Below are 17666 nucleotides of genomic sequence, written 5' to 3' on the forward strand. Positions count from 1 at the left end.
CCAATGAGTCAGCTCTTTGCATGAGGTGGCCAAAGTACTGGAGTTTCAGCTTTAGCATCATTCCTTCCAAAGAAATCCCAGGGCTCATCTCCTTCAGAATGGACTGGTTGGATCTCCTTGCAGTCCAAGGGACTCTCAAGAGTCTTCTCCAACACCACAGTTCAAAGGCATCAATTGTTCAGTGCTCAGCCTTCTTCACAGTCCAACTCTCACATCCATACATGACCACAGGAAAAACCATAGCCTTGACTAGACGGACCTTTGTTGGCAAAGTAATGTCTCTGCTTTTGAATATGCTATCTAGGTTGGTCATAACTTTCCTTCCAAGGAGTAAGTGTCTTTTAATTTCATGGCTGCAGTCACCATCTGCATTGATTTTGGAGCCCCCAAAAATAAAGTCTGACACTGTTTCCCCTGTTTCCCCATCTATTTCCCATGACGTGATGGGACTGGATGCCATGATCTTCATTTTCTGAATGTTGAGCTTTAAGCCAACTTTTTCACTCTCCTCTTCCACTTTGATCAAGAGGCTCTTTAGTTCTTCTTCACTTTCTGCCATAAGGGTGGTGTCATCTGCATATCTGAGGTGATTGATATTTCTCCCAGCAATCTTGATTCCAGCTTGTGTTTCCTCCAGCCCAGCGTTTCTCATGATGTACTCTGCATGTAAGTTAAGTAAGCAGGTTGACAATATACAGCCTTGACATGCTCCTTTTCCTATTTGGAACCAGTCTGTTGTTCCATGTCCAATTCTAACTGTTGCTTCCTGACCTGGTATAAAGTTAGGTATTGATTAGACATGTGTTGTTTGTTTGTTTGTGTTTTAATGTAGCCGCTAATGCCACTCTGCTGCTTTTGCTGCAGTCCATGTTTTGTGAGACGTTGTGGCCTTTGTTGGGTGAGTGCTGTTGCCTCTGTAGGTGCAAACCCAGAACACCAGGGAATTCACTCAATCTTTTTAAATATCGTAAGTGGCCTAATATATGGTCTTTTCTGGATAATCTTCTGTGTGTACTTGAGAAAATTGTATATTCTGTTGTTTTTGTATCTGTTAGTTTTTTTTTTTTTTTCCCTGTTTTAATTATTTTAAATACTGTTGTGCAGGTCCTCTATTTCCTAGTTGAATTTCTGAGTAGTCATTTTATCCATTACTGAAAGTAAGATATTGAAGTTTCTAACTTATTTTAGTAACACCTGTTTTCCCCTTCAAATCTGTTGTTTTTACTTCATGTATTACATATGTATAGATTTATAATTTACATTGTTTTGATTGACTTTTAATATATAGTGTCTAACTTTGTGTCCTTACAGCAGTTTTTGACTTGAAGTCTGTTTTGTTTGATACTTGTAGAGCCATTTTCTGTTGATTGGATTGTTTGCTCTCAAAAGATGTTGAGAACCTGTGAATGTAAGATTGTTTGGATAGGATCGTGGAGCTTCTTGTTTGCATGGGTTTGTGTCTTAGACTTGGTGGGGGTGTTTTGTCCTTTATTTCTCTGAGTGTTGTTTCTGTTACAGTTACTGAAAACTAACCAAACTGATCACATGGATCAGTCTAAGTCAATGAAACTATGAGCCATGCCATGTGGGGCCACCTAAGATGCACGGGTCATGGTAGAGAGTTCTGACAAAACATGGTCCACTGGTGAAGGGAATGGCAGATCACTTCAGCATTCCTACCTTGAGAACCCCATGAACAGTATGAAAAGGGAAAAAATATGACACTGAAAAATGAACTCCCCCGGTTGGTAGGTGCCAAATATACTACTGGAGAAGAGTGGAGAAATAACTCCAGAAAGAATGAAGAGACGGAGCCAAAGGGAAAACAAAACCCAGCTGCAGATTTGACTGGTGATGGAAGTCAAGTCTGATGCTGTAAAGAATGATATTGCATAGGAGCCTGGAATGTGAAGTCCATGAATCAAGATAGATTGGAAGTGGTCAACAGGAAATGGCAAGAGTAAACATCGACATTCTAGGAATCAGTGAACTAAAGTGGACTGGAATGGGTGAGTTTAACTCAGATGACCATTATATCTACTACTGTGAGCAAGAATACCTTTGAAGAAATAGAGTAGCCATCATAGACAACGAAAGAGTCCAAAATGCAGTACTTAGGTGCAATCTCAGAAACCACAGAATGATCTCTGTTTGTTTCCAAGGCAAATGATTCAGTATCACAGTAATCCAAGTCTATGCCCTGACCAGTAATGCAGAAGAAGCTGAGGTTGAATGGTTCTGTGATGACCTACAAGACCTTCTAGAACTAACAACCAAAAAAGATGTCCTTTTCATCATAGGGGACTGGAATGCAAAAGTAGGAAGTCAAGAGATCCCTGGAGTAACAGGCAAGTTTGGCCTTAGGCTATAAAATGAAGCAGGGCAAAGGCTAACAGTTTTGCCAAGAAAATGCCCTGGTCATAGCAAACACCCTCTTCCAATAACACAAGAGAAGACTACACATGGACATCACCAGATGGTCAACACCGAAATCAGATTGATTATATTCTTTGCAGCTAAGGATGGAGAACCTCCATATAGTCAGCAAAAACAAGACTGGGAGTTGACTATGGCTCAGATCATGAACTCCTTATTGCCAAATTCAGACTTAAATTGCAGAAAGTAGGGAAAACCACAAGACCATTCAGGTATGATCTCAATCAAATCCCTCATGATTATACAGTGGAAGTGAGAAATAGATTCAAGGGATTAGATCTGATAGAGTGCCTGAAGAACAACTATGCATGGAGGTTTGTGAAGTTACAAGAGGCGGTGATTAAGACCATCCCCAAGAAAAAGAAATCCAAAAAAGGCAAAATGGTTGTCTGAGGAGACCTTACAGATAGCTGAGAAAAAGAAACAAAAGGCATAGGAGAAAAGGAAAGATGTACCCATCTGAATGCAGAGTTCCGGAGAATAGCAAGGAGAGATAAGAAAGCCTTCCTCAGTGACCAGTGCAAAGAATTGAGGAAAACAACAGAATGGGAAAGACTATAGGTCTCTTCCGGAGAAGGCAATGGCACCCCACTCCAGTGCTCTTGCCTGGAGAATCCCAGGGACGGGGGAGCCTGGTGGGCTGCTATCTATGGGGTTGCACAGAGTTGGACATGACTAAAGCGACTTAGCAGCAGCAGAGATCTCTTCAATAAAATTGGAGTTACCAAGGGAACATTTCATGCAAATCTGGGCACAATAAAGGACAGAAACAGTATGGACCTAACAGAAGCAGAAGATATTAAGAAGAGGTGGCAAGAATACACAGAAAAACCATACCAAAAAAAGATCTTAATGACCCAGACAACCACACCTAGTGTGATCACACACCTAGAGCCAGACATCCTGGAATGCAAAGTCAAGTGGGCATCAAAGCTAGTGGAACAAAGCTAGTGGAGGTGATGGTATCCCAGCTAAGTTATTTAAAATCCTAAAAGATGATGCTGTTAAAGTGTTGCACTCAATATGCCAGAAAATTTGGAAAAACTCAGCAGTGCCCACAGGACTGGAAAAGGTCAGTTTTCATTCCAATGCAGTGCCAGAGAATGTTCAAACCACTGCCCATTTGCACTCATCTCACACGCTAGTAAAGTAATGCTCAAAATTCTCCGATCGAGGCTTCAGCAGTATGTGAACCAAGAACTTCCAAATGCTCAAGCTGGATTTAGAAAAGACAGAGGAAACAGATCAGATTGCCAGCATCTGCTGGATCATAGAAAAAGCAAGAGACTTCCAGAAAAAAATCTGCTTTATTGACTACGCCAAAGCCTCTGACTATGTGGATCACAACAAACTGTGGAAAATTCTTAAAGAGATGGGAATCCCAACCCACCTTACCTGCCTCCTGAGAAATCTGTATGCAGGTCAAGAAGCAACAGTTAGAACTAGACGTGGAACAACAGACTGGTTCCAAATTGGGAAAGGAGTACTTCAAGGCTGTATATTGTCACCCTGCTTATTTAACTTCTATGTAGAGTGCATCATGTGAAATGCAGGGCTGGAGGAAGCACAAGATGGAGTCAAGATTGTAGGAAATCAAGATAATCAGGAAATATCAGTAACCTCAGATACGCAGATGACACTGCCCTTAAAGTAGAAAGGGAAGAGGAACTAAAGAGCCTCTTGGTGAAAGAGGAGAGTGAAAAGGCTGGCTTAAAACTCAGTGTTTAAAAATCTAAGACCATGACATCAGGTCCCATCACTTCATGGTTAATAGATGGGGAAGCAATGGAAACAGTGACAACTTTATTTTCTTGGGTTCCAAAATCACTGTAGATGGTGATTGCAGCCATGAAATTAAAATTTTGATGTTTACTTCTTGGAAGAAAAGTTATGACCAACCTAGACAGCATATTAAAAAGTAGAAACATTATTTTTCCAGCAAAGGTTCATCTAGTCAAAGCTATGGTTTTTCCAGTAAAAGCTATGGTTTTCCCAGTAGTCATGTAGGATGTGATAGTTGGACCATAAAGAAAGCTGAATGCTGAAGAATTGATGCTTCTGAACTGTGGTGTTGGAGAAGACTCTTGAGAGGCCCTTGGACTGCAAGGAGATCCAACCAGTCCATCCTAAAGGAGATCAGTCCTGGGTGTTCATTGGAAGGACTGATGTTGAAGCTGAAACTCTCAATACTTTGGCTACCTGATGCGAAGAGCTGACTCATTTGAAAAGACTCTGATGCTGGGAAAGATTGAAGGCAGAAGGAGAAGGGGATGGCAGAGGATGACATGGTTGGATGGCGTCACTGACTTGATGGACATGGGTTTGGGTAAACTCTGGGCGTTGGTGATGGACGGGGAGGCCTGGCATGTTGTGCTCCATGGGCTCGCAAGTAGTAGGACACAAATGAGCGACTGAACTGAAGAGATTCCTTCTGCTCCATTCTGTACTCTCCTTCTGGGACTGTGTATATTGGTTTGTTTTAATGGTCCCCCACTGATCTCTTAGTGTGTTTCTTTCTGTTCTTCAGAGTGGATGCTCTCAGTTGACCTAAGTTTGCTAATGTGTCTCCTTTCTCAATCTGCTGTTTAATGAAACCGTCTAATGAATTTTTCATTTCAGATATTATACTTTTTAGCCCCAGAATTTGATTGCTTTTTATAATTGCTATCTTTTTGTTGGCATTTTTTCTGTTTGTTGAGCCATCATTCTTCTGATATCCTTTAGTTTCGTAAGATTTCCTTTAGCTGTTTGAGCATATTTTGAAAAACCATGTTCTTTGTCTTATGTGGTCTGTCTGAAGGCTGCTTGCTTTTGCTCAGCTCATGACCTACAGAGGTTTCCTTACATGGCTTGTGTAGCTTGTTTCTTGCTTCCGTGTTTACTTGGTTGTTGTCAACCTTTGACTGTATTGCAGAGTCCTCAGACTTGATTGTGGCACGTGGTATGTGTGTGCATTTCTGATGAGGGACAGTTTTGCTGTTGTCACTTTGACAATGTTTTTTTAAAAAACTATAGAGTTTTAGGTGATGTGTGGGTTATTCAATAAAACAGGCTGCTGTGCTTTATTTGTAAAGATAAGCAGTTCTCATCAGATGACCATCATTTGTCCTGTGGATAATACCCACAGTTTGAGAAGATGTGGGCATATCCTTTCATCATGAAGTAGAGAAGAGCTTTATTGAGTATAGGAGGTTATGGAATAGGTTTCAAGCCCACATTAGTGTAGCTAGGTTGAGTAAAAGAAATACTTTTAATTTTCTCTTTATTATTTAATGTTGCAGTACTTTATAAAGGGTTTTGAGTTTCTCCCTTTGAAGAAATTTTCTTAAAAGCAGTGGTGACCTACATGTAAAAGTCCTTGATTACTAGCCCAAGACAGGATTTTTAATTTTAGGTCTACTTAGATAATTTTGTGATCTTGAACAAGTTGAAGTTCCCACTGCTATTCATCTCTGCATTTCAAGTGAATTCTGTTTCATTACTTTAATATGGTCTCATAAAACTTTCAAACCAGTGTAGTTAAAACTGAGACAACTCCCAGTCACCACCTTGCTCTGCAGTAAAGGAAGCTAATTTTTTGTATCTTTTTTAATAAGCACTTTCCCCTAAATATGGAAAGTTACATTGTTTCCGTTTTTTATTTTAAACATGCTATAGTGAGCCTCCATGTGCCAGTTTCTCTTCATAGGGTAGATACTGTGAGGCGGAATTACTGGAAGTGTTTTTAGATCTTCCCTGGAAGGTGGCGAGTATTTATGTTTCTTATAATCTGTACAGAAGTATTGTGATATATATAGATTGATATGTAGATAGGTAGATTTATACTATCTATATATACACATATATAATATTTAGACATTTTATGGATGTGGGTTTTATAAGTGTGATCTTAGTTTTGTAGGATAAATTCCTAGTAGTTGAACTTGATGGGAAAGGTATATATACTTAAAATTTTGATAGATATTGCCAAATTGTCCATTATAGAAAGGTTTTACTGATGTCCACATGTTGATCTTGTCAAGACTTCCTATTTTCCTACAACCTTGCTGATACAGTGTGTTGGCAGACGTTTCGATCGTTGCCAGTATTCTAAGGGAACACTGCCACGGCACTGTTGGCTTCATCGGAGTGTCTCCTGTTATGAGTGGGTCGAGCTTTGTGGTCATTGTTTTGGTTTGTTCACACGTTTGAAAACCATTTTTACTGAGTTGCTATCTTTCTGTTGGGCCGTTAGACTTTGATTGTAGTGGAATTTGACATGCTGAAAACTTTTTATGTTTATAAAGTTGGATGTATCAGTCTTAAGACCTAAAATCCTATGCTGTTCTTACAAAGGACTTTTCCTTTCTGAGATTATTGAAAGGATCTTCCATGGTCAAAATAGGCTCACTTTTAATATACTGAGTAAAACTGAATAGATGCAAAGGAATTCCTTTTGATGGAACTGCTCTTTTGCACTTACTTGCAACATTGTTTGATTGTTAAACCATCTAGAACTGTGCTTCTTTCTTGCTCATGTGTCTGTAGATCTGGTCATCTTTTGGGGACCACTCTCTTCTGTCTTAGATCTAATGATTAAAATATAGAACAAAAGGTTAGATCTTAGGTATATTTCTCTTAGCATTTTATTTTTTAGTATATATATAAACTATAAATATAAAATTGCTGCTTTGCAACCTACAAAGCAGTTTCTTTAGACTGATGACAGTAAGGATAAGTTTTTATCACATTTCCCCCTCATCTTGCTTCTATTATATCAGTAAAATTCTGTCCACAGGTGGTGGGGGGTGAGTGTTATCTTCAGAGATACACAGAGATGATTATTGGCCAACTGTAAACTCTAAAAGAATGGTGTATGTTTTCCTCTAGATCCCAAGGAAGAGAAAGAGGAGGAAGAATCTGCCCTCGCTCAGGAAGCTCCCTCGGCAACAGCTCGGCCTAGCCGGGGCTGGCGCGGTAGCAGCCGCACATCCGTCTCTCGGCATCGCGACGCAGAGAACACCCGCAGCTCTCGGTCCAAGACTGGTTCCCTGCAGCTCATCTGCAAGTCAGAGCCAAACACAGATCAGCTCGATTATGGTACAGTGCCAGGAGAGTGTGATTGTTTAATCACCAGTTGCCTGTTGATTTTTATGTCATGTTGAACATTTACCAGAACAGCCTGACTTTTAGGGTCACGTGTGGTGTTATAGGAAGGGTCTTTTTTGATAGCTTACAAAGAATTCTCCATTTGTGTAATAACCCTAAACTGTAATTTGGTTTGAGTCTCTTGACTACAGAGAGAAAATATCTATACCTTCATACCACAAGTTCTGTTTGTACCTTTTCTAGATGCTGCAGAAGAGCATCAGTCTCCAGGTGGCATTAGGTAAGAAGCTGCAATATTTCATATTTAAGCCCTTGGGGACGTAAAGGGGATGAAGGCTGGTCAGTCAGATCACATGGCTCAGAGGTTTTCTACTTGAAATAATTGATGTTTTCTAACTGTTGTTAAATAATAGTTGTTTTTTAACTGTTAGTGTCACTGAGCCATCTTTGGCTTGCCTTTGAAATGAGAAATGTCTGGGATTTTTGTCTTTTTAGTTCCAGTTATTATTCTGTGGGGGAAAGAGCTAGGTGGCAGTCCAGCTAGATCATTAGAATGAAAATCCTAGATGATGCTGTGAATCTGTGGCTGCGTCTAAGTAAATTGCTGAATAAAATCAGTCAGGTAGACTTACAACAGCTGGGATTTCTAATCTCTGTTGGCTTCTTTTTAGCAGTGATGAGGAAGAGGAGGAGGAAGAAGAGATGTTGATCAGTGAAGAAGAAATACCGTTCAAAGATGATCCAAGAGATGAGACTTACAAACCCCACTTAGAAAGGCATGTCTCAGTTTGTTGGTGAAAAATAAATTAGGAAAGCATTTTTGCATGCTTTTATTTCACCTTGTTGCCAAACTAATGGATATGGACTTAATTTTTAAAGGAGTAATTTTGCACCTGTTTTACAAACCTAGCATTATCCTGTTACTCCCTGCTACAGCACACTCTCGCATCTGTAGAACTTTGTTTTGCTCGTATTCAAATTATTATGACATCTGCCTGTTTTAAGATGTCATGAGTTTCCTGAATACTTAGAATTTTTTTTGCTTTTGTTTTTCTTTACATCTATAGTGGGATTTGATTCTAAGGCTTTGTTAGCTTGGGGGTGGGGGTCATCTCATTGGCTTTAAATATATGTATGGTTACTGTCCATATGACAAATAGTGGCTGGAAACCACTATCCCAAGGAGCATAATTTTATAATAAATCAGCGATAACTCCAGGCTTTATCCTTCTATCACAGATGTTCTTGAAAGGATCCTTTGCTCGATGCCAATGTTGAAATATGTTTGTATTTTCAGGGAAACCCCAAAGCCACGGAGAAAATCAGGGAAGGTGAAAGAAGAGAAAGAGAAGAAGGAAATAAAAGTGGAAGTCGAGGTAGAGGTGAAAGAAGAAGAGAATGAAATCAGGGAAGACGAGGAGCCTCCTAGGAAGTGAGTAGGCAGTTACTCCTGAAAATGGAGGCTTAGCAGATTTTCAGGTCACTGTTGGAAAAAAGGGTAGGAGTGGGAGGAAAGATGTTGACCTGTACATATTGCCGTCTCAAGCAGCTGACAGTTTGATTGGAAAGACTTCTCTCAAAAGCTTGAAAAGTTTCATTCACAGCAGTACTTAACGATGTTCCATTGAGTACAGTAGGTCAGTGGCTGCAGGGACGCAGAGAAGGGAGTAAAGAGAGTAAAAACAAGTATGGCAAATAAGGCATGTGATGTAATGGCTTTGATCAGGTGAAAGCGCGTGCCTGGCAGTTAGTTCCTGTTGCAGAGAGAGCCGCTTTTAAGCGTGTAGGCTTTTCTCTCTCTTACAAGGAGAGTATCCTTTATATTCTTAGGGCTTTTAGATAATAGACTAATTTCTTCTACTTTTTCAGTTAACTTGTGGTGTGGTTTTATTTATAGGTAAAGTTGCTTCAGAGTGAAATCTTTGGGTTTATGTGTTGTGGGTTATCCGTTGTTTCTGCCACCAGCTGTTCAGTCTTGAGTGTATGTCCTCAGTTAATCTTTTACTGTATAAGCTTCAGTCTGGACTATGTGGACAGTTACTCTGTTCTTTAATTACAGGAGAGGAAGAAGGCGAAAAGATGACAAAAGCCCACGATTACCCAAAAGGAGGTGAGTAATTTACAGTCCTGCAGGGTTGTGCCTTCTTGCTGGCAGTGGGCCCTTCACTCGTGTGTTAAGCCTTGGGATTACCCTGTGGGAACGACTAGCTAAGAATCTCACAGAAGCAGCTTCATTGGTGTCCTTGATGCACAGCTACTATGTTTTACCTTCCATTGCAGGATCTTAAAGTTTCTAAAAAATTTAACACTTCTTTGCCTTTGGGAGAGTTACTGGTTTATTTTGTGCTTTTTTTAAAAAAACTAAACATTTGGCAGTCTGATTATTTCTAACATAAATTCTGTGCAAGCTATAAGCTAGTAAAAGAGATTTTAATTCTTCGTACTATAGAATAGCTATCCCCTATAGTGCAGTTGGAGTGAAAGGCCAGTGTGCATACTGCCTCCCTGCTGTTGCTGACTTTTCCCTTCCATGTTGTTACTAGAAAGAAGCCCCCCATCCAGTACGTCCGCTGTGAGATGGAAGGCTGCGGGACCGTCCTTGCTCACCCGCGCTACCTGCAGGTCAGTGGGGCTGTTCCAGAGGAGGCGGACTCGCAGAGCGCTTCCCGTTACTAGTTCCCGAGCTCACTGAGACTTTCTAGTTTGTGAACTGGTGCAGGCTTCATCATTACTGTGTAATGTCAACAACAGTCATTTATTAAACATCAAATGACTTGAGTTGGGCTTTTGTTGTTGTTTTAAGTGGTTAAGAACCTGAATGTAAATGGTTCCTTGGAATCTTGGGATATTCCAGTATTTCTCATGGTGCAAATGCGCCTGATATAATAGATGATTGTGTGATAACACACCAAGACACAGTTAAACAGGTTTTGTTTTTAGTGTCTATTATTAAAGAATAAGGTTAAACTAAAACGTAAGATTTCTTGATTACTATTTTGAATAAATTTTTAGTTTGAGGTTTTTATTTTAAGTGAGTTTTTTTAATGAGTAAGGATACAGCTTGTATTTAGGTCTGGCAGAAGACATGAAATATTAATTACTAAAGCTTAAGAAGTGTTTGGTCTTTAGCAGCAAGTATAACATACGACTAAGGCCTTACCCCCTGATTCTGGTTCTGTTCTGATAATGATGGCTATGACTCCTTGGCCATGTGCCATTCGCTGCACTAAGCACTGTGCAGTACACGATGTCTGTTCCCACAACGCTGACGCAGGTGTCGTCACCTCCCTGCTACACATGGGGACTGGAGCTCGTGGTGTGTCTTCCGGGGTCACGAGCGCGCGAGCAACAGAGCCATGTGCTGAAGCACTCCATGGCAGTGGTCCCTGTTCACGTACAGAGGGCTTGGTTTTCTTTCAGTACTTTTGACTTTGCAAAGGAATGAGCTAAGCTTTCTGGAAGCCCTAATTTTTCTCTCTCTTCACTTTGTTTTACTTTTTCAGCACCACATTAAATACCAGCATTTGCTGAAGAAGAAATATGTATGTCCCCATCCCTCCTGTGGACGACTCTTTAGGCTCCAGAAGCAACTTCTCCGACATGCCAAACATCATACAGGTACTTTCTTAGAATGTTTATCAAGTAGCTAAATGCCCTGTTAAGTGTGTAGATTGGTAACAATATTTTTTTCTAACCTATCCATCCATCCATCACCAAGTTTGTTTATACTACTCTTTGTTTTACAGCCAACAAACCAGAGGCTGAGCAGCATTAGGTAACCAGTGGTTACACAGCTAGTTTTTAGCAAAAAAATAATAATAATAATTTTGGGGGTGGTTTCTAATTCTGCTTCAGTTAGATAGATACTTGTAGTAACTACCTGGACTGAAAATGAGGAGTATGTAGAGAAAGCCTTAATGGTGAGGAGGCTTGCTTATAGTTTATATTACCTACTAAAAATCTCCCAAGACTTCTGCTACTATTGGAATCACAAAGGCTAGCTATTGAATCCACATGTAACCTCCTGTGGGGCTTCCCAAGTGGCTCAGTGGTACAGAATCCACCTGCCAGTGCAGGAGCCACAGGAGGCACGGGTTCAACGTCTGGGTCAGGAAGATCCCCTGGAGGAGGCATTGGCAACCCGTTCCAGTGTTCTTGCTGGAAAATCTCATGGACAGAGGAGCCTGGCAGACTACAGTCTGTGCGGGCCTGAAGACTTGGACACTGCTGAGCAACTGTGCGCGCATGTAGCCCCCTACGGGAACTGGTGGCTGGAGAAGAGAAGCTGAACACCTGTGTGACACATGTTGTCGAAGGAGTTCAGACAGCGTTCATTTTCAGCCACTGGACAGTTGTGGTCAAGTGCAGCTAAATAGGAACAGATTGGGCTGGGTAAGGTTAGTGATGATTCCAGTAACGCTGCGTATTTATAAGGATGGAATGGGGCGACGTGTAAGGTGCTGTGTGCTGCACGGAGCCGGGCACCTGATGGGCCCGGCACTGGGGTGTACCTGAGGTCTTCATGGCTCCACAGGCTGCAGTCCTTGCCTCCCGCTGCGTCTCTTCAGTGAGGACGCTGCCCCCACTGTTTCTCTAAAGGAGCTGCCATTCCTCTGCCCCTTCTCCCTGTTACACTGTTTCATTCCATAGAAAATAATTTCTGACAGCCAGTTTAGACTACTTTAGCTGGATTTTATAAGCCGACTATGACAAACACTGGTTTAGAAATTAAGCCCTTTCCAAATATTTGTATGTAGTTGATACAATTTTATGATGTCAGTGTTAAGAGAGTTTTACTTTTCCAAATGAGTGTGAATTGGCTTCTTTTGAAAATATAATTTCCTTAAGTATGTGAAATGCTCCACATGGGTTCGTCATGCTCCCGTGGAGCTGGGAATGTGGCCCAGACCTGAGAGACGGTAAGCTTTGTCCCTGGGGTAGGAGTGTGCGTTTCAGACCCTACTGTTGGTGAGGAATGCAGACGGACGGGCCTGGCGTTGTGAGCTCCCTGCTAGAGGTGGCGTGTCTCAGGCCCCGCCTCGACCTGCTGAGTCCGCCTCTGTGTCTCCTAGAGCCCCAGGTGCCGCCTCCGTGCGTTCAGGTGGGAGAGACGTGGCTCTTCTCCTACACTTGCTTTTAGAACTGTTTGGGATGGAGGGTAGGATTACATTGGGTGTTGTTTGCCTCTTATCTTGTTTTCACTGTGACTGTTTCTGGTCATTTTAAGTGAAAGGCATACGAAGAGTGTAGTGGCCATTTGTTCAACAAGTAGACATTGAGCATGTGTTGGTCCACTTTCTCCCCAACCAGTTGATAAAGAAGAAAAGAAGTCCAGTGCTCCTTTGCCCCATAGGATTTTTGAGAGAAGTTTAAATTGTTTATCTTGGGTAACTTTTTTTTTTTAAACCTGAAACAGAAGCTATGAGTACCACTTTGTGTATGGATTGGTTTTCTTTAGGTAATGTCAGATTCTTTTTTTTAATGCTGCTGTTCATTGAACGCCAGCTTCTTTGTATGTAACCATTCAGCTTTCACAATCTGTGAAAAAGCTGTTTTAAGAAAAAAGCTATGAGAAATAAAATTGTTTACTTGCTAAGCAATTTATCCTGCATCTGACTTACTGGTAAAACTGAGATTAGGATTCACATTCTCATATTTCTCTCTAGCTGTGTTTTTTATTTTTGTTACTGTAAACACAGTCTTATGTTAATGAATGGCTAGACTGGAAAAAAAAAAAAAGATGAAAATGATACTTTACTTTTCTGAGTGTGCTGTGCAGTCTGTGTGGGATTTCAGTTGCCCCACCAGGAACTGTTCTTGGCCAAGAAGCTAAACCACTGGGTTGCCAGGGAATTCCCTCCTGCTGTTTATTTTCGTTTTGTTTATCCAGGGTGCTTACACTCTACATTGCTTTTACTCTAAATTCACCTGCCTGGTTATCTGCTTACTTTTTGTAAGCTAGGAAAAAATACTTAAGAGGGATTCCAAATGGAACACTAACTAATCACACTGTTTTTCTCAGATCAAAGAGATTATATCTGTGAGTATTGTGCTCGAGCCTTCAAGAGTTCCCACAACCTGGCAGTGCACCGGATGATTCACACCGGCGAGAAGCCTCTCCAGTGAGTACTTGTTCCTGGGGTGCGCCCTGCTGGAGGAAGCCCCTCTCCTGGCACATGGCTTTTCCCCATGTGAGAGCGGGCATTGATTGGGGGGTCATGCCTACGGACCTGTTTCGATGACTCATCGTTTGTACATGCGACCCTGACCCTGGATGAGAGGGCCCTTCCTCTTTTTGATAAGCTGTTTTCTTTCTCACTCTCTCAGATGCGAGATCTGTGGATTTACTTGTCGGCAAAAGGCATCCCTTAACTGGCACATGAAGAAACACGATGCAGACTCCTTCTACCAATTTTCTTGCAATATCTGCGGCAAAAAGTTTGAGAAGAAGGACAGCGTGGTGGCGCACAAAGCGAAGAGCCACCCCGAGGTGCTGATCGCCGAGGCCCTGGCCGCCAACGCCGGCGCGCTCATCACCAGCACAGACATCCTGGGCACAAGCCCCGAGGCCCTCAGCCCGCCCGCTGGTGGCCAGGGCCTGCCGCTGCTTCCCGAGCCGCTGGGAAACCCCGCCCCTGGAGAGTGCCTGCTGCTGGAAGCTGAGGGTGTGTCCAAGTCCTTCTGTGGTGGGGCCGAGCGGGTGAGCCTGGTGACCGACGGCAAGCTCTTCGTGGGCGGCGGGGGCGGCACGGGCGCAGACGGGCTGGTCATGAACTCGGATATCCTCGGTGCTACCGCAGAGGTCCTGATCGAAGACTCGGACTCGGCGGGGCCATAGCCAGGGGCGGACCGGGCGCTGGGACGGCTCAGACTTTGTATTTAAAAGACAAAAAGGACAAAAAAAAAAATTTAAAGCATTTAAAATCTAGTGAAATAACTGAAGGGCCTGCTCTTTCCATTGGGTCACAGCGCACACACACACACACACACACACACACCCCTTCTTCTCCCTCTGTCGTCCCCTTTATAAAATTGATGTTGCCTTTCTCAGAAAGCTCGACAAAGAAGCCGCTGCAGCAGCTCTTAAAGGAAGGGTTCTTTCTAAACTTTTTTCCAACCAGGCAGACTTCTGCTCATCAGCAGACGCCCCCTTTCACCCTGTAACTTCAGTGTGCTCTGGATCAGCTTTTAACTCTTAATAATATATTGATATCCTCTCTACCCCTCCTCCTCCTCTCCCGCTGCCCCGTGGTCCTGGCTTCTACCCTTGCAGCACATGTATCTTCCAAGTATCATATACTTCTAATCTCCGGAGGCTGGCAGCTTGACTTGGCACTTTAGGGCCCCTGAGCAGGGTGAGCTGTTAAAACAGCGCACATCTCTCACCCCCCTCTCCCTCGACTCTCTCCAGGTGAAGGAAGGAAGGCAGGCTGCGTGGGGACCACCTCCCTACTCTTGGCCTTCTCCGTCTTCCTTGCCCCCCGCCGCCCAGTCCCTCCATAAGGTTCTCAATGGTGCTCACTTGCTCGCAAGCAGGCTCCCGGCAAGGAGGGGCCGCCCGCCCCGTGGTCTCCGACCATAGACAGGGCTCTATCGGTGAGAAGTCCCAGACTGATGACAGAAATTTGCACTTTGAACATGTGTGTTTTTGTGTTGTGGAACCTGAGATTCCTTATTTATTAATGGAAAGTCTGATTATTTTTTTTTTTTGTCTTTGTTGCTATATTTTGTGGGGCTGGGCAAGATTACATTATTCTGACGTGGGGTCCTTTGCATAAGAGGTACTTGTAGAAGGCAAGATAGAGGGTTGAGGAAGCACAGCCAGCCCCTGAAATCATAGCGCTCCAGTGGCCTTTGCAGAAAGCTGGTCCTCAGCACCAACAGAATCACTACAGTGCTTTTCTGGAAGCCTCTTCAGGGAAGGACAGTGGGGGTGTGGTAACTTGTGCTCTTTGAGCTTGCAGAGCATCGAGGTTCAGGAATTTTGAGGGGATGAAGGTTATTCAGGGTCTGAACTAGAGAGCAAGGTTTTCTCCTGAGAGTTCTTCATTTGCTTCTCTGTGCCCGTCATTTCTCTGTACACACCCCCCGTCAGCCCGGCTCTGGCCCCTCTGTCTTTGCTGTGTTTCATCATGGGTTCGTCTCAGCTCCCAGTTGTTGAAGGGCACTGCTTTTAGAGAAGGAATCGTCAGAGTCAGACGGTTTTAAGTCACGGGAACTTGTTCTGTTGTGTTTCCCTTGTAATGACACTTCAGAAAAAGGATGTCTTCAGCACAGTGGATAGTCCGCACAATGCTTTGGCCTTCACCTGAGATTCCAGGGATTACCATTGCCCTTGAGGTAGGGATTTTCATGGGTGTATCGCTTACTACTGTCCATGGGAGAGAGACAGTTTTGTACAACTTCATAACTTCCAGAAGACTAAAGACCTATTTTGGCTCATTTTTAGAGAACCAGAAGGGCAGTTTCTATCCTACATACCTCAGAAACTGGAATTAAAGGCTTGCCCTGTTCATTGTTTGTTAGAAATGTATAATGGCTGTTGGAAAGAATGAAGCTTTGCTGAGAACAGAATAAGGAACAGCTTGTTTTTCACAAACACTAAAACTACAAAGTTTGTCAGTTTTCTCTCTGATTTTTCCCCCTCCTAAAAAAAAGGGTAACAAAACGCCATCTCTGAAAGAGGCTTGCTCTACACCCACTGGGTGTGAGTGTTGGATGCCAGGGGGTAGGGAGGGACACGTCTGCAGTGAGCGTCTTAGACATGTGCTGTTTGTGTTCCCTGTGGAGGCTTTGCCATCGCCTCCAGGGCTGGGCAGAGAGTGGAGTGGATGGAAGGAATATGGAAAGTGCTCTCCTGGCTGCAGTGAGGACTTGGAGTTGACTTTGGTGTGTGGAGTAGATGTAAAACTACTATAAGATTAATTGGACGGGTCTACAACGAAGTTCTTTCCCCGTAGAAGTCCTAGCAGGCGTCTGTAGCCGACACTTGTCACGGTCACATTTGTCTTATCCTTGGTCTCCGTGAATTACACTTGCAGCGGTTAGCCATCGAATGTTTTAGCCGCCTACACAAAAGCAAACTGCATTTTTAAAAGAAAACTTGGAGACAGAGGGAAAATGTTTTCTTCCCTTTATCACACTCCTCCCCACCAAAAGCAGCTCATCAGTTCTCATGATTTGAAACTCCCCTTCTCACTCTTCATAGCTACCGTTTGCCTGTAATTTGCTTCAATAAATTATTGTAGCAGATTGAGGTGAATTTTCAGGTATTTTTCACGGGTTTAGTTTGTTTTTTTTCCTTTTGAGAAAGGGATGCCAGCAAAGGAAAGAGTTGCTTTAAGTGACTGTCACAAGTTTCTCTTCCCTTTAACTTTCTGCTCCTCAGATGTTTACGTCACCATCTTTCTAAGGAACTCGGTCTTAAAATTCTCCGTTTCCTACTCTTAATCAAATTCTGGTACATTTTTAATACCTTCTCCCCGCAGCGTATTCTCCATCTTTAATTGGCAGTTCTGAATTCTGGAAACGTACTTGAAACAGGCGTTGTTTCTCCAGGGTGTGCTTCCCCCTTGTTTGTGGTTGCCTGGGGTTATTTTGCATAATTGAGACTTAATATGTTGCAGAGAATTTAGATAAACACTGGCCAGGATGACTGGGAGTAAAAATAGCTACATTAAGGTATGGAAAAGCACCCACATAGAGCACTTGAACCTCCTTAGAACCTGTTTGGAGAAAAATATAGAGTGTACTAAACCTCACTAAGGTTATTACGGTCAGGCTGTTTGAAGCACCATCTTTCCCTCCTGCCTTTTTCCCACCTTCCAATGTACTCAAGAAAATTGAAAAATTGTAATGAATCAATTTAAAATATTTTATTTCCTAAAAGCCTTTTTTGCCTGTTGTAATGTGCAGGACCCTTCTCCTTTGATGGGAGAGAGACCTGAATCTAGGTCGAAAAGGTTATGTAAAAAGAAACTATAATAAAAGGGATACTCTGCTTTTCAAATCCTTGTTTTCTCTTAATCTAGCTAAGGCATATCCAAAATAAAATGTAAAGAAGAAAAATAAAAATTGTCTTCTTGGAAGCAACTGGTCTTCCTTGGTTGTACTGAGTTATAGTTACGCTGGGGTGAAATAAT

At 42.5% G+C, this 17666-nt stretch overlaps 1 protein-coding gene across 4 annotated transcripts in view; it reads left to right on the forward strand.

The window, feature by feature from the left end:
• The window catches only part of ZFP91 (ZFP91 zinc finger protein, atypical E3 ubiquitin ligase), a 39632-nt gene extending 22099 nt beyond the window's left edge, over positions 1–17533 (forward strand). For 2 of the 4 annotated variants that reach the window (XM_061381568.1, XM_061381571.1), the window contains exons 3-11: positions 7306–7515; positions 7768–7804; positions 8196–8300; positions 8822–8956; positions 9584–9634; positions 10068–10146; positions 11028–11142; positions 13547–13646; positions 13852–17533. In XM_061381568.1, coding sequence (XP_061237552.1) covers positions 7306–7515; positions 7768–7804; positions 8196–8300; positions 8822–8956; positions 9584–9634; positions 10068–10146; positions 11028–11142; positions 13547–13646; positions 13852–14362 — 1343 coding nt within the window. In that variant the 3' untranslated portion in view covers positions 14363–17533. The remainder of the gene's footprint in view (positions 1–7305; positions 7516–7767; positions 7805–8195; positions 8301–8821; positions 8957–9583; positions 9635–10067; positions 10147–11027; positions 11143–13546; positions 13647–13851) is intronic. The other 2 variants (XM_061381569.1, XM_061381572.1) reach the window with 1 other exon arrangement.
• The last annotated feature ends 133 nt before the right edge of the window (positions 17534–17666 follow it).

This window comes from Bos javanicus, chromosome 15 (genome assembly GCF_032452875.1).
Source record: "Bos javanicus breed banteng chromosome 15, ARS-OSU_banteng_1.0, whole genome shotgun sequence".
Classification (NCBI taxonomy): Eukaryota; Metazoa; Chordata; class Mammalia; order Artiodactyla; family Bovidae; genus Bos; species Bos javanicus.